This window comes from Oryctolagus cuniculus, chromosome 15, assembly GCF_964237555.1.
Source record: "Oryctolagus cuniculus chromosome 15, mOryCun1.1, whole genome shotgun sequence".
Classification (NCBI taxonomy): domain Eukaryota; kingdom Metazoa; phylum Chordata; class Mammalia; order Lagomorpha; family Leporidae; genus Oryctolagus; species Oryctolagus cuniculus.
Genome location: NC_091446.1, coordinates 55546062 through 55563385, shown reverse-complemented (window position 1 = coordinate 55563385; position 17324 = coordinate 55546062). Strand labels below are relative to the sequence as shown.

The 17324-nt window shown below is 37.6% G+C and overlaps 1 protein-coding gene and 1 long non-coding RNA gene across 23 annotated transcripts in view; one reads left to right on the top strand and one right to left on the bottom strand.

Moving 5' to 3' along the window:
• Positions 1 to 17324, top strand: part of JMJD1C (jumonji domain containing 1C) — a 323880-nt gene that overhangs the window by 282290 nt on the left and 24266 nt on the right. For all 22 annotated transcript variants that reach the window (XM_051823261.2, XM_051823260.2, XM_070057718.1 and 19 more), the window contains 5 exons: positions 488 to 2688; positions 7694 to 7895; positions 10634 to 10848; positions 11763 to 11915; positions 17076 to 17165. In XM_051823261.2, the coding sequence (XP_051679221.1) occupies positions 488 to 2688; positions 7694 to 7895; positions 10634 to 10848; positions 11763 to 11915; positions 17076 to 17165 (2861 nt within the window). The remainder of the gene's footprint in view (positions 1 to 487; positions 2689 to 7693; positions 7896 to 10633; positions 10849 to 11762; positions 11916 to 17075; positions 17166 to 17324) is intronic.
• On the bottom strand, positions 2292 to 17077 carry LOC138845370 (uncharacterized). The gene is made up of 2 exons (XR_011382417.1): positions 14827 to 17077; positions 2292 to 14444 (listed from the first exon to the last, which is right to left on the bottom strand). It is a non-coding gene; the product is annotated as an uncharacterized lncRNA (long non-coding RNA).

Sequence of the window (17324 nt, the reverse complement as noted above, 5' to 3'; positions counted from 1 at the left end):
TTTAAACTAAGTCTTGGGGACTGACATTGTACAGCAGGTTAAGCTGCTTCTTGGAATGTCTACATCCCTTATCAGCATGCCTGAAACCCAGCTCCTCCCCCGCTTCCAGACCAACTTTTTTGCTAATGTGTACCCTAGAAGGCAGCAGATGTTGGATGACTTCTGGCTCCTGGGTTTAGCCTGGCCCAGCCCAAGCTTTTGTAGAATAAACCAACAGCTGTACATTCACCTCCTCCTCCCTTTTTCTCTTTTTCTCTCTTTTAAATAAAAAAAAGAAAAAAGAATAGGATTTAAAAACCTACTGTCTTTCTATATTGATATATCATCTAATTTGATAATAATAAATGTACATAACTCTTCTGTTTCATTAATAATGTACTTGCAAAAATGTGTTTTACTTTCATAATAGAATGATGCTACACAGAAAGTATCTTTGTATTTTATAAGAAAAAGGGATTTCAGAAATCTTTGTGTGTTTTCTTTACAGAGAACTGGAGAGAAAAGCTTTTATGGAACCATTACGGTCTGTTGCATCCACTTCAGCAAAAAATGACCTGGATCTAAATAGGTCACAGACTGGAAAAGATTGTCATTTGCATAGGCATTTTATGGATCCAGTATTAAATCAATTACAGAGGCCACCCCAGGAGACTGGAGAGAGATTAAACAAATACAAGGAGGAACACCGTCGAATTCTTCAAGAAAGTATTGATGTTGCTCCCTTTACAACTAAAATCAAGGGGCTTGAGGGTGACAGAGATAATTATTGCAGAATAGCATCGTCATCTTCCAGTCCTAAAAGCCATGTCATCAAACAAGATAAAGATATGGAACGCTCAGTATCAGATCTTTATAAAATGAAGCACTCAGTGCCTCAGAGTTTGCCCCAAAGTAATTATTTCACTACGTTGTCCAATAGTGTGGTTAATGAACCACCAAGATCATACCCATCCAAAGAGATTTCCAATATTTATGCTGAAAAACAGAGTCATACCCATGCAGTAGCAGCTAGTCCTCAAACTCTGACTTCATTTATGTCATCTCTTTCAAAGCCTCCACCTTTGATTAAACACCAACCAGAAAATGAAAATATAGTAGCTAAGATGCCTGAACATCTTCCCCATCAAGTTGCATCTCACTCAATAACAACCTTCAGAAATGATTGCAGGAGTCCTACCCATTTGACAGTTTCATCTACAAACACACTCCGTAGTATGCCTGCTTTACATAGAGCACCAGTATTTCACCCACCAATCCATCACAGTTTGGAAAGAAAAGAAACCAGTTATAGTAGCCTTTCCCCTCCAACTTTAACTCCAGTAATGCCAGTAAATGCTGGTGGGAAAGTTCAAGAATCACAAAAACCTCCAACCCTAATTCCTGAGCCAAAAGACTCTCAGGCCAGTTTTAAGAATTCTTCTGACCAGAGTTTGACAGAAATGTGGAGATCTAATAACCTAAACAAAGAGAAAGCCGAATGGCATGTGGAAAAAAGCGGAAAGTCACATGCTGCTATGGCATCTGTCATTGTGCGTCCACCTTCTAGTACAAAGATTGATACCGTGCCAGCAACACAGTTTGCTTCCAAAGATCGAGTTAGTGAAAGATCTTCGACCGGGGCAAATAAAACAGATTGCCTCAAACCAGCAGAAGCTGGACAGACTGGAAGAATCATTCTGCCAAATGTGAATTCAGACAATGCTCAAATAAAATCTGAAAAAAACTTTCAGGCTGTCTCCCAGAGCAGCATGACCAGTTCAGTTATGTCTGCTGTAAATACATTGTGTAACACCAAAACGGATATGTTCACGTCTGCAGCCACTACCACCGGTGTTTCCAGCTGGGCTGGTTCAGAAGTCATTTACTCTTTATCAAATACCACTTTGGTCCCTACAGCCTTAGAATGTACCTCTTCTAAAAGTGTTAGTCAGTCAGTGGCTCAGACAGAAGAATGCAAGGTCAGCACTACAGCTCCTGTTACGCTAGCCAGTAGTAAGACAGGAAGTGCTGTTCAGTCCAGCTCTGGGTTCTCAGGCACAACTGATTTTATCCATTTAAAAAAGCACAAGGCAGCACTGGCTGCAGCTCAATCTAAAAGTAGTAATGTCAATGAGACTGAACCTAATGCTGTGAAAAATCAGACATCTTCAGTCTCTCTTTCCTTGGATAGCACTGTAATCTGTAATACAATTAACAAAGCAAACTCCGCAGGAAATGGGCAAGCATCCCAGACAAGTCAGCCAAACTACCATACTAAACTGAAAAAGGCCTGGCTCACAAGACATTCAGAAGAAGATAAAAATACGAATAAAATGGAAAGTTCAGGGAATTCTGTATCAGAAATTATTAAGCCATGTTCTGTCAACTTAATAGCCTCTACATCTAATGATATACAAAATAGCATAGATAGTAAAATCATAGTTGATAAGTACGTGAAAGATGATAAAGTTAATAGGAGAAAAGCCAAAAGAACTTATGAATCTGGCTCCGAGAGTGGAGACTCAGATGAAAGTGAAAGCAAGTCAGAGCAAAGGACTAAAAGGCAACCTAAGCCAACTTACAAAAAGAAGCAAAATGATTTACAGAAGAGAAAGGGTGAAATAGAGGAAGATTTGAAACCCAATGGAGTTCTCAGCAGGAGTGCCAAAGAAAAAAGTAAATTGAAGTTACAGAGCAACAATAATAGTGGTAAGTGATTTTTTTTTTTTTTTTTTGACAGGCAGAGTTAGTGAGAAAGAGACAGAGAGAAAGGTCTTTTTTCCGTTGGTTCACCCCCCAAATGGCTGCCATGCCAGCACACTGCGCCAATCCGAAGCCAGGGAGTCAGGTGCTTCCTCCTGGTCTCCCATGCGGGTACAGGGCCCAAGCACTTGGGCCATCCTCCACTGCCCTCCCGGGCCACAGCAGAGAGCTGGACTGGAAGAGGAGCAACCGGGACAGAATCCGGAGCCCCAGCTGGGACTAGAACCCGGGGCACTGGTGCTACAGGTGGAGGATTAGCCAAGTGAACCACGGCACCAGCCAGTGAATTAGTTTTATTTCAGGTAAAATGGGCTGAATTTACTAGCATGAATGATACGGGTCTCTAAAGATTAATGAACTTAAAGGTATCTTTTGTCTTTATTTGAATGCCTTAGGTATATATTAATTGACCGCCTTTGTATATTTAGTAAGTACCCTATAGGAGGAAATGAGAGAAGGTTTACCCTCCATTTAAGAGACTTGTAGAAATAAATCTCTATTTACTTAGCACTCATTATAGGTAATGTGTGTAGCCCAGTGAGTAATTTAGGAGTTACTCATAATTTTGGCCATTTCTAAGAATTGTGAAAATGCAGTTAAGACAATCACAGGTAGATTCCTAATATTTGCTAAGATAGTTAATTTTTTTTTTTAGGATTTATTTTTATTTGAAAGGCAAAGTTACAGATAGAGAGGAAGAGGCAGAGCCCTTCCATTAGCTGGTTCACTCCCCAAATATATACCAGACCGAAGCCAGGAGCCCAGAGCTGCTTCTGAGTCTTGCAAGTGGGTACAGGGGCCCAAGCACTTGGGCCATCTTCTGCTGCTTTCCCAAGCACATTAGCAGAGCAGTGGATCAGAAGTAGGGCAACTGGGTCTCGAACCTAGCACCCATTTGGGATGCCACTGTCACAGGCTTAATTTGCTATGCTATAACACCAGGCCGTAAGATGGTTACTTTTCTATAATGAGATTCAGTTGGAAAAGAAATCTTACTTTCAGCATCTTATTTAAGGCACATTTCTAAAAAATGACTTCAGGGTAGTATGTATATGGTCTGTATCTCAACTCTTAGATGACAGAATTGTAAGCCTATTGTAATTACCAACCATTTAATAATGCTACTCAGTCAATCCTTAACAATGGGTAGAAGTTAAAGGGAGTGGAGTTTTTATGTTCAATTCCGTGTCCTAGAAGATAGAATTTGTTAAAATGTCCATAATGAATTAAAAACTTCAAAACTTAAAAAAATTAAATTTATATTTCCTTTATTGCTGCATCTGGACAAATAAGTGATACTTAACCAGTAATATTAACTATGAAGTATTTATATATTTTTACTTTAGAAGTAGTTTTTCTCAGTTTGCTTATTTCTTTTTAGGTATGTTGCACAATGCAGAAAGCTCTTAATAATAATATCCATGTACTCATCCACATACAATATGTGAAATATCTGTGACAATGTGGACACCCAAGAAGTACTTTACAAGCACTTGAATGCTTGAAGTCTCTTTATTTGTGCCTTTTCCCTGAATGAGGTTTTCCCATGTGCCTGTGTGGAAACCAGAGGCAAATTGAAGGAGAGAAAAACAGGAGGATGGAATCATAGAAAAGTACAGTCAGAAAGTGAAAGAACGAAGGACAAGTTCAACTAGAGACAGAGAGACTGACAAACTGAAATGCAAGTATAGTCAGAAGACAGGGAGTTTGACCTCGAACAGTACTTGCCTTTTATTTGAATATTGCTTTATATATACATTGTTGCTTTCTCTCTGTTAGGTTCTCTTACTTCCCCAATGAATTTATAATAGGCTTAGTGTGGTTAAAAATTGTTTGTCTCCTAACTCACATAACATTTCTTTTGGTGTTGGGTATTCAAATACTCAGGTATAACTTTAAGAAAAGTAAGATAGGAACCTTCTAGCTTTTAATACCTGGAAAACTTTTGTAAAGCAAAATTCATTGATAAAATTAACTCCTAATTGTACACATTCTCTTTTTACCTTGAAACTGAATGTATGTCCCAAGTAAGAGTTATTAAGACAAAGGCTGGAATTAGTGCCTTTTTTCCTTATAGATTGTCATGCTTAGTCAACTTTCCCCTTGCTTGGTAAATAACATTTAACTTAAGAAAGGCTATTTTAAGTCCCACTTGTTGACCAAGTCCAAAGAAATATTAGCTGACTATTAAATGCTATCTATTAATTGTAAGCAGAGTTAACTTCCTTTGTTCTGAGCTGTCAAGAAAAGTTACTTGTTAGTTTTCATAAGTCAAGAAGCTTCCAGGTCTTCGTGAATAATTTATTTCATGGGTCAGGAATGTCCTTTTTCCTTCAAATGTTTAGTGAAATTGTCATGATTCTCATTCAAAAAGAGGGAGTTAGGCCTGTACTTGGTGGATATGAATGATTCTATACAGTGCTATACATGAGTAATAATGTACTTCACACACACACACACACACACACACACACACGTTTCTTTGTGTATTCTAAAGCCAGTTTTAATAGATTTTATCTACTCTTTTGGAATATCTTCATATCTGCTGTTTTTTGTTTCTAATAAAAAGTTAGCTGCTTTTTCTGTGACTAATTTTTATATAATTTTATTTTATGTCCTAAAATAACTCAACAAATTTAAATATATCAGCAAGCCCTATGATATATAAAATTATAATCAGAATTAATTTTTGTTTATCTAAAAAATGTTTTTAAGGAGATGGCACAGAGTTTAAAGGAGGCATGTTTTTGTTTCTTAATTCTTTTCTCTCCAGTTTACTGTTGCAGGAGCAGCTATTTGTGGATTTGCTACTAAGGTTGAAAAGTTTATATAAAGGAAGCAAAAATATCTATTGATTTATCAAAAACTCTATATAAATGCATTTGTAATTCATTCAATTTTTGTTTTTATATGAATAAGCTCTAGGTGCCTATTTTGTGTCACATAATTAAGGTTTACTTTGAAATGTCTGGTTCTTTACTATAATACTGTTTAAATTGTTCATAACATATGGTGAACCATGCTCTGAAACTGTTCCATTATCTTGAATTAAAAGTACATTGAGTTATTTTCTATTCAAAATATAAGTGGTTTGTGTTTAGTTTATCATAGTGTAATAAAAAGTAAATGATTAGAAGAAAGTTTGCCAAATAGAAATCTTTTAGCGGTGTAAGACTTCCATTGTTCATTCTGACTTCTAAAAGCTCTGAGTACTTTATGTAGTTCCTAGGAAAAATCTATCTTATATACAGTGGAAAATAACAAGCTTTTTACTCAAGCCTGCTAGAAACATTTTTGTGCCATAAGTGAGGTGTATGTGTACATGCATATGTGTTTCTCTAGTGAAGTAAGCCATAGCTCCTTGCCATAAGTTATGAGATGAAAGAGAAACATGTAACTGTAAAAAAAAAAAACAAAAACAACAACAAAAAAAAAAACAGGAAGCAATCTTAGAAATGCTTAGTGATTGGACCCAGTATTTTTTTATTTTTATTTTTTTTAAAGATATATTTTGTTTATTTGAAAGACAGAGTTACAGAGAGAGATAGAGACAGAGAGAGAGGTCTTCTATCCACTGGTTCACTCCCCAGATGGCCGCAATGGCTGGAGCTGCACTGATCCAGCACCAGGAGCCAGGAGCTTCTTCTGGGTCTCCCACATGGGTGCAGGGGCCCAAGCACTTGGGCCATCTTCTACTGCTTTCCCAGGCCATAGCAGAGAGCAGGATTGGAAGAGAAGCAGCCGGGACTCAAACAGGTGCCCAAATGGGATGCCGGTGCCGCAGGCTGGGGATTAACCTACTGAGCCACAGCGCCGGCCCCGGACCCAGTTTTAAATGGACCGGACCACCTTGTGGTTTAAACTCACTACTTCCTATGCTAAGATAGGTGATCTTTCTGTAATTTTACTGATTACATTACCAATACATAAGTAACAGAACTCTGAACAAGAATTCTGCTTACAAGATTCTGCAAGAAGTTTTATAATAGTTCTACGTGTGATTCACAGAATGGGTATGATTAGAAAACACATAAAGTTAGGAGATACTGATCATTCTTTCAGCATGACAAAAATAATAAAATCTTATGTATAGATAGATAGATTAATATGGGCAGAAAAAGTCCACTTTAGAGTCAGAAAACATTTGTTAGTCCCAGCGTAGCTTGATCTTTAACAAATGTAAATAAAGTTTATATATGATTTTTTTAAAGTTCCTCTTGATCTAGAGATCCCTCCTGCTCTTTAGATGACTTGAGCCAATGTTCCTATACTTGGTTAAGGTCAGGCTAATAAATGTGATGGAGCAATGTTGTATAGTGTGGTAAATAAATAAATATTTATTTTCCAGCAAATACTAGATTGTAGTGCATTTGAGTTTTTTTCTTTACACTTTGATAACAAATGAGTTACTATTAGTTTCTTTCCTTGAACTTTTTTTAATGCCCTTTTATTTACAAAAGTTATTGGTGCCTGCTTTGTATCACATTATTAAGGTTTACTTTGAAATGTCGGTCCTTTAGTATAATACTGTTTATCAATATGTTGGTATCAAATGTGGGAGCATTATAATAAGGAGAAAACAAGTTTACGGATGGACTGTATTTTTACTTACAAATTTACATCAGTATCAATAATTCTCATGCTTATATATATTATATTTAATAATATATATTATATTTAATGTTAAGAGTTTAGTCAGTTGGAAAATTTACTCTTCTACATTTCTAGTACACTGACAAGTGTCTGGTTCATTTGGCTAGTAGAGATACTTCGTCAGTAAACAGAAATGGTGCTGTGAACTTTGTTAATAAGCGTAAACTCTGCTTTTGCTTTTTTTCCTTCAATCTTACCATATTAATGACACTTGTATAATTGACCTGAATTTTCATCCCAAGGAGTGTATCTTTCTCTAAAACATAATCTTTCTAATACTTTGCTACTCATTTTACAGCTGGCATCCCTCGTTCGGTTTTAAAAGACTGGCGAAAAGTCAAGAAGTTGAAGCAAACTGGAGAATCCTTTTTACAGGATGACTCCTGTTGTGAGATAGGGCCTAATTTACAAAAGTGCCGAGAATGTAGACTTATACGTAGTAAAAAAGGAGAAGAAGCAGCTCACTCACCAGTATTTTGTAGATTTTATTACTTTAGACGGTAAGTGAAAATGTGAAATTGGGAAAATATATTTATTTTTAGAAATTATACTATTCCGAGTCCCTTATATTTAGAAATGTGTCTTTTGAGTTTTTATATTATGAAAGAATATTAAACATTTTTATGCTGTTTTAACAATGATATTAAACTAAATACACACCTACATTATATTCTATAAGACATCCTCTTTTAACTTTTTCTTCCTTACTGAGAAAATGTTAACCTTTTTTTCTCAAAAATATTGGAAAACAGTATTTTAAAAAAAAATGTATTTGAAAGGCAGAGTTAGAGAAAGAGAGAGATCTTCAGTCTTCTGGTTCACTCCCCAAATGGCTTCAGTGGCCAGAGCTGAGCTAGGTCAAAATGGAGTCTGGAGTCTCCCAAAAGGGTGACAGGGGCCCAAGTACTTGGGCCATCTTCCACTGTTTTCCCAGGTATGTTAGCAGGGAGCTGGATATGAAGTGAAGTAGCTGGGACTTGAAATGGCACTCAGTAAGATGCTGGCATCATAGCCAGTGGCTTAACCTCCTGTACCACAATGCCAGCTCTAGTAGTTTTTGACTTAAGGGTTTTTAAAATATTTGTTTACTTTGAAATAATGTATTATTTACATATGTACTTTAAGTAATCACAAGTAATTTATAAATCTAGGTAAACAATCTAGGCAGTTAAACTTCAGTTATTATGTTACATTGGAATACCTGTACTTGGGTAAACATACATTAAACATTTGTACCTATAAAACTTTGAGTTATGAAATGACAAAGAGGATTTTTTAGTACCATGTGTCATTTTCACAGGTTTTATAGTTAAAATATAAACGCCACTTACAGTTATTAACCTACATACTATTTTTACATATACATTTAATACTTTATAAACTCAACTAGAGTTTAACTAAAGAATAGTTGAGGGGCTCATGGCATGGCAAACATAGTTTAAGCTGTTGCTTGGGGTACCCACTTACCTTATGAAGTACCATTCAGGTCCTGGCCTCTCCACTTACTATCTAGTTCCCTCGTCATGCCTGGGATGCTGAGTTCCTACCACTTACATGAGTGACCCAAATGGAGTTCCTGGCTTCTACCTGGCCCAGCTCTAGCTGTTGCAGCCATTTGGGGAGTCTCTGTCTTCCTCTCCCCTCTCTCCTCCCCGCCTTTCAAATAAAATTAATCAGTTAATAGAGCCTAATTTATGCCTCATATTCTGGAACCAGTCACTTCTGCTTTTAAAACCCATCTCTGTCCCTTCATTCCAGTTTGCCTTTAACTGTGATAGAACTACAACTGAGCCTGTATCATCTGCAAACTGAGTGATAAAGATACCTAAAGGAATGGGACCAGCGCTGTGGCATAGAAGGCTTGGCCTTTGCTTTGGGCACCAGCATCCCATTTGGGTTCATGTCCTGGCTGCTCCTCTCCTGATCCAGCTATCTGCTTATGGCCTAGGAAAGCAGTGAAAGATGGCCCAAATACTTGGGCCCCTACACCCACTTAGGAAACCCAGAGGAAGCTGCTGGCTTTGGATCAGCCCAGCTGCAGCTGTTGCAGACATTTGGGGAGTGAACCAGCAAATGGAAGACTTTTCCTTGTGTTTCTGCCTCTCTCTCTGTAACTCCGCCTCTCAAATAAATAAATAAAATCTTTAAAAAAGAAAAAAAGATACCTAAAGAAAATAAAGTAGTATGCAAAGTCCTTATAATGGTACTATGCATATTAAATACTCTGTTAGCTATAATTTTCTTAATTTCATCTTTCAAATAAATTAAGAGACACTTTGGTAAATATACTGTGCTGGTGGCTCATAGAGACCAAAAAAATAAGTGTTGGTAAAACATACCAAGTCTCTTATTTCTTCACTTTGAAGTGCAAAAGAAATAAGGAATCAAAAGGCAAAATAAGTTTGAAGGGATGGGGAAATATAGAAAAAGTTTGAAGGAAAGAAAAGTTCAGGTAAAGATAATAACAAAGCTGAAAAATGATGAAAGGTTCTAAACAAAAGGAAAATACAGTTCAAAAATAAAAGGGATACAATAAAGATATGTGGTAAAAGAAATCTTGTTATTGAGAAAAGTACATAATTATTTATAGTGAATTTCAAACATCTCATTTGAGAGTAAATCTGAGATCATTGAGGAGTAACTATCAGCTAGTAAAGAATGGCAGTTTTGTCTTCCATTTATCCCAAACTTCTCTGAGATAAATTATTTGAAATCAGAAGCTAAGAGTAAGCACGTTAATTGGATTCACTATAAACTACTAAGAGTTTCATCCTTGTTTTTCTGTATCACTTTAATGAAGTGTCATTTTAATTAATGAAACTGTATCTGGTCTTATTTTTATCCTCCCAATGTAAATTCGTGATTTAGGTTATATAAAAAATAAAAACATTGCTTCTCTGGGTTACACTGGTTTTTACTATTTTATAGTTTAATAGTTTTACTATTTTCCTGTCAGATACATGGACATTGTTTTCATTGACTTGAAACTGAGTAGTTAAGTGAAGGGGAACATCTTCTTGAAATAACACAAAATCAGTGCTGCTTCTGTTTATGTAGTATCTATGAGACTTATTTAAAATGATTAAGTGTAATGGAGACCACCCTGTTTTCCTATTTTTAAATTATAAAATCATTTAAACAAATTATAAATGCACAACTTTAAAAATGGATTTATGCTTTCCTGATAATTGATATTTTAATCACTTATATCTAATGCTTTTGTGTTTTAATGTTTCAGATTGTCATTTAGTAAAAATGGAGTGGTTAGAATAGATGGTTTCTCTTCTCCTGACCAATATGATGATGAAGCTATGAGTTTATGGACACATGAAAATTATGAAGATGATGAAGTAGACATAGAAACCTCTAAATATATCTTGGATATAATAGGTGATAAGTTCTGTCAATTAGTAACATCTGAAAAAACAGCTTTGTCTTGGGTGAAAAAGGATGGTAAGGAAATAAAACATGCAATTTCATTTTAAGAATTTTTCTTCAAAGTATATTTAATCGCTGGAAGAAATCACTAATCTTTCATAGTCTTGGTGATTTTTAATTTTGATAATGATACCTTTTTGTGCACAAAAGCACCTGTTTGTGCTTAAGTTTACAAATATTTCTTCTGTTGAAGTTGAATTTAATGGCTTGCCCATTTATAAAATCATAGTACCATTTGCCATTATGAAATCAACCAGTGTAATGAGATTATTTTTGGGTGCAACATTGTGAAATCTTATCATTAACCGTGAAAGGACATAATCCAGTCTTTGTACTTATATTTGAATCTCAACTTTACTCCTTATTTTAACTGTAAGAACTGTGATAAATAACCTCTCTGAATATTAGGTCTGTGAAATGGAAAAGATAACAACCTCATAGATTTGTTTAGAAAGTAGTTAATTTTATCTGCTTTATGTAAAGTAGTTAACACTACCTAACATAGCAGATGCTCTAAATATTATCTTTTCCGTCTCTTCCCTAAAAATCAGTGATTTTTAATCTTGGGACATTTGGCAATTACTGTAGATATTTTTCATAGTAGTATACTGCTAGTATATTGTGGGTAGAGGCCATAGATATTAAACATACTACAATGCACAAGGAAAACCCCCTGCAAAAGTACTTTTCAGCCCAAAATCTTGAAAGTAGCAAACTTGAGAAATCCTGCTGTAGATGTAAGCCATTTTAGTTTTTCTCTTAGGAACACTTATCTCTGAGTCTTATGAAGACAATTATTAATTACATGGTATCTGCTATTGGTCTTTAGTTAATATAACCTTAGAAGTTCTTGGTTTGCCTTTACTTTTTTATTTTAATTGCATGAAAGTATGTTTCCCTTACCACTTTTTGCTTTCTTTGTATTTCAGCCAAAATTGCCTGGAAAAGAGCAGTGAGAGGAGTCCGGGAGATGTGTGATGCATGTGAAGCAACATTGTTTAACATTCACTGGGTCTGCCAAAAATGCGGATTTGTGGTCTGCTTAGATTGTTACAAGGCAAAGGAGAGGAAGAGCTCTAGAGGTTTGTTTATAACAATATAAGTTGAAGTTTTCTATATTGTTTCTTTAGGATCATTTATCTGGATTTGGTGGAGTTTTTTTCTTAATATTTATGTATTCATTTGAAAGAGTTAGAAAGAGACAAACAGGGTGAGAGATCTTGGATCTGCTGTTTCACTTCCCTAATGGCTGTAGTAGCTGGGACTGGACCTGGGCAAAGCTCCCTCTGGGTCTCCCACATGGGTGACAGAGGCCCAAGTACTTGGGCCATCTTCCACTATGTTTCCCAGGCATACTAGCAGGGAGCTGAATTGGAAGAAGAGCAGCTAGAACTCAAACCCTGTGCTCTGGGGTGCTGGCATTGCATGTGGCAGCTTAGCCTACTGTGTCTCAATGCTAGCCCCTCTATCTTCTTTATTTGTGAATATATTACACTCAGGAAATTTTATGATTTTTTTTTAATTTTATTTGAAAGGCATAGAAACAGATTTTTCATTCACTGGTTGGCTCCCCACATACAACAGTCAGGGATAGACCAAGGAGCCTACAACTCATTCCAGTTCTCCCACATAGGTGGCAGGTACTCAAATAATTGAGCCATTATCTGCTGTCTCAGGATGCAGATAGCAGGAAGCTAAATTGGAAGCAGAGGAGCTGGGTCTCAAACTGGGCAACTCTTATGCCGTGCAGGTGTCCCAAGCCACGGCTTACCCATTTCACCAGATGTCCTTCCCTGAAATTTGTCTTTAAGAGGAAGAATAATCACAGTTTATTTAGTGGCTAGATTTTCTGAGACTGAACTGCATCTGTATCTTTTAATCTTATGATTGTATATATCCTCCCATTTAGGCAGATAGGTTCTGAGTGTAGTCCGAACTTAAATTTTTACTCATTTATTTATTTGAAAGACAAAACGACAAAGACTTCCCCTACTCTGGCTCACTCCCCAAATGCCCACAACAGGTGGAGCTGAGTCAGACTGAAGCAGAGAGCAAGGAACCCAGTCCAGATGTCCCGTGCAGGTGACAAAGACCCAAGCACCTCAGCTATCATCTGGTGCCTTTCAGGGTGTGCATTAGTAGGAAACTGGAATTGGGAGCAGAACCAGAGCTCGAACCCAGGCTCTGTTGATATAGGACATGGACATCCCAAGTAGCATTTTCACAAAATGCCTCTTCCAATGTAGTCTAAATGCAGATTTTTCAGATTCCATTATGTAGGAGCCTGAAATCTTTATGCAACCTGTTAATTAAAATCATACAGTTAAGTCACATTTGAATACTTAATCTAGAATAAACTGATTTTTTTTTTCTAGACAGTGGTCCGTAATGTTGAAATAAAAACCATCAAGAATATTCTGCCATTATCATCATTCATCTCTCAGCTCTTAGAGAATGAGGATGAAATATTTATATTTTAAAACAGCCTTTGGAGCTGTTGTTTCTAATAGTTAGGGAAAGAAAATTATACAGAAACTTTTTTTTTATTTGCAGTTAGAGAGAATTCAGTTTATAAAGGAAGTAACTAAATGCATCAGAAGCATTTCATTAGAAGTTTATTCAAGGCAGTTTTGGGAAATTGCTGTCTAATACTGATACCAAGTTATTTGTTGGTGGTAAAGTTCTGATGAAATAAGAGGATGTGAATTGTGCTGGTATTAGAAGTAAATACTGGGAGCATGTATTTGGCCTAGCAGTTAAGGTGCATGTATCCCACTTCAGAGTGCCTGAGTTCAGTACCCAGCTGCACCTCAGGCTCTTGACTCCAGCTTCCTGCCAGTGCAGACTATGAAAGGTAGTGGTGATAGTTCAGGTGGTTGGGTTCCTACCAACAACCCAGATTGATTTCCTAGTACCTTGCTTCATCCTGGTGCTGCAGGAATTAATTGGTAGATTGGAGTTTGTGCTTTCCAACTCTTTGTTTGTTTGTTTGTTTTCTCCCTCTCTCCACCTCTCAAATAAATAAATAAAACTTTAAAAAGCATAGTGAATACTTAATAACTATTTAATGTTTCAAAAGAGAAAATGTCATTTTCATTACAGTGAGCTCTTTTTCAGAATAGTCTATTAGGTTCAGGATGGGGAGTCTTTTCTGATGAGGGCCATTTGAAAGTTTTGTTTTGTTTTGTTTTGTTTTGTTTTGTTTTGTTTTGTTTTGTTTAACAGGCAGAGTGGACAGTGAGAGAGAGAGACAGAGAGAAAGGTCTTCCTTTGCTGTTGGTTCACCTTCCAATGGCCGCTGCGGGCCGGCGCGCTGCAGCCGGTGCACCGTGCCGATCCGAAGGCAGGAGCCAGGAACTTATCCTGGTCTCCCATGGGGTGCAGGGCCCAAGCACTTGGGCCATCCTCCACTGCACTCCCAGGCCATAGCAGAGAGCTGGCCTGGAAGAGGGGCAACCGGGACAGAATCTGGCGCCCTGACCGGGACTAGAACCCGGTGTGCCGGTGCCGCTAGGTGGAGGATTAGCCTGTTGAGCCGCGGTGCCGACCACCATTTGAAAGTTTATAACATCATTCATGGTCCATATAAAATTATCAACTTAAAAATTAACCTGCTAGGCCGGCGCCGCGGCTCACTAGGCTAATCCTCCGCCTAGCGGCGCCGGCACACCGGGTTCTAGTCCCGGTCGGGGCGCCGGATTCTGTCCCGGTTGCCCCTCTTCCAGGCCAGCCCTCTGCTGTGGCCAGGGAGTGCAGTGGAGGATGGCCCAGGTGCTTGGGCCCTGCACCCCATGGGAGACCAGGAAAAGCACCTGGCTCCTGGCTCCTGCCATCGGATCAGCGCGGTGCGCCGGCCGCAGCGCGCCGGCCGCGGCGGCCATTGGAGGGTGAACCAACGGCAAAGGAAGACCTTTCTCTCTGTCTCTCTCTCTCACTGTCCACTCTGCCTGTCAAAAAAATAAAAAAAAAAAAAAATAAAAAAAAAAAATTAACCTGCTATACATTTATTGAATTTTGAGTCCTACCTGTGGTTGCCTTGGCAGGGCTAGACCAAAAAATGTCATGGACCTTACATAGCTAGCAGGACAGATAATCCCCATCCCTGGTAGAAGAACCATGATTTAGTCACCAGTATCTTTTCCACTGAGAGGATTACTATAGTCTCACCCTCTCTGACTCTTTCCTTTATACACTCTGTGCTTAACAAAGAGATCTAAGTAAATCTGGAAGCATGCCTACTTGGTTTCTATGCATGTAATAAATAAATACTAATAAAATGTGAAACAGTAATAACAAATGCACTTTAGGAAATTAAATGTCTTTAAAGCCATAAAAATATATTTTGGCATTTTCAGTATTAGAATTAGCTGTATTCTTATGACATTCTTTTCTTTTAAAAGATTTATTTATTTATTTGAAAGGCACAGTTACAGAGAGGTAGAGGCAGGAAGAGAGAGAGAGGTATTCCATCCACCGATTCACTCCCCAGATGGCTGCAGGCCCTTGGACCATCTTCCACTGCTTTCCCAGGCCATACCGAAGAGCTGGATCAGAAATGGAGCAGCCAGGACTTGAACCGGCACCCATATGGGATGCCAGCACTGCAGGTGGTGACTTTACCTGCTACACCCCAGTGCTGGCCCCATAACATTTCATGACATGTATTTTATATTCCTTTTTCATGGTTTCATATTACTTTTATTTTCCTTTGCCAGATTTAAAGTTAGTTTTAATTTATTTTGCTGTACTGCATGCATATAGGCATAAGCCACTATGAATCTTTTTTTTTTTTTTAATAAGATGTGGTAGCTGAAAGTTGTGTTCCTATTGACTTTCATCATGCTATTAATTTTTTAAGATTTAGTTGTTCATGTGAAAGAGTAACAGAAGGAGAGGGAGAGACAAAGAGAGCGAGATCTTGAATCCACTGGTTCACTCTTCAGATGATCACAATGGCTGGGGCTGGGCCTGACCGAAGCCAGGAGGGAGGAGCTTCTTCCAGGTCTCCCACATAGTTAGTGAGGGCCCAAGCACCTGGGCCATCCTCCATTGCTTTTCCTAGGTTGTTGTTAGGGAGTTGGATTGGAAGTGGAGCAGCCAGGACACAAACCGGCATCCATATTGGATGCTAGCGATGCAGGCGGTGGCTTTACTCACCAAACCACAACACTGTGCCCAATGCTATTAGTTTTAAAATTATATTCAGTTAATGACCATATCATTCTTTCAAATTCTACCTTGCCTAAACTTTTATTTTGTGGGTTTTTTTTTTTCAAGATTTATTTATTTTTTATTTATTTGAAAGGCAGAGTGATGTAGAGGGAAGACAGAGAAAGAGGTATCCCCCATCTGCTGGTTCACCCCCTAAATGCCCATAATAACCAGGGTTAGGCCAGGCTGAATCCAGGAGCCAAGAACTCCATCCTGAGTGGCAGGAACTTAAGTCCTTGAGCTGTCACCTTCTGCTTCCCAGGCATTTTTTAGCCGAGAGCTGGATTGGAAGCAGAGTGACCAAGACTGATTGAAACCTGCACTCTGATGTGGGATGCAGGGAGAGTCCCAAGCGGCAGCATAACCTGCTGCACCACAGTGCCCATCACTGTGTATCTTCTTACTTCACTGTTAAATATTTATAAACACACAGGTTTAGTGCATACCTTTTTATAGTGGTAGTCAACATAAGTATCTAAAATACGTAACCCATGTTGGCTTTGGAAAGTCAGAACTGTAACATAACTAGTTTTAGGCTGAATTAGAATTTTATTTAATCTGGAGTTTTTATGAAACATCAGTTCTGGATTTTCCCATGCTGAGTTTATTAAGCTTTGTAATTATATTTTGAAGCCCTTATTAGGTACATTGAAGTAGTTGTCTATGCCATTAAATCTGTAAAGTTTTCCTGAAGTCATAGTACTGGTTTTCTTGTGAATAGTATGTTTCACACTAAACCTTAATATGTTTACATCTCCAGATATGGAGCCTTGTTTGAAGGCAACAATAGCTTTTATTTATTTATTTTTTAGCTTTTCCACATGTCTCTTGGCAATTCCTCCACATGTCTTTGAAGCACAAAAGGAAAATAAATTAGTGGTAGCTTCAAAACTTGTGTCAATGTAATATTCTAGGATCAGGCACAAATGCTGTTTGGCACAGAAAATAGCTAAACAACAAACAGAAATTAGCCATCAGTTTTATCACTGTAAAGCCATGAGTGATAGAAAACAAGGTTTGTTATCTTATAGATAAAGAACTATATGCTTGGATGAAGTGTGTGAAGGGACAGCCTCATGATCACAAACATTTAATGCCAACTCAAATTATTCCTGGTTCTGGTAAGTATAAATATACATTGTTTACTTGATTATAAGATCTCTTAGTTGCTTCATATTAAAGAAGCACCTAAATCAGTATCTAGGAAGTATAATAGAATGTAGAGATAAGATTTAACTAATCTTGAATTGTCTTGCTCAGTTATTGCAAATCATTTATGT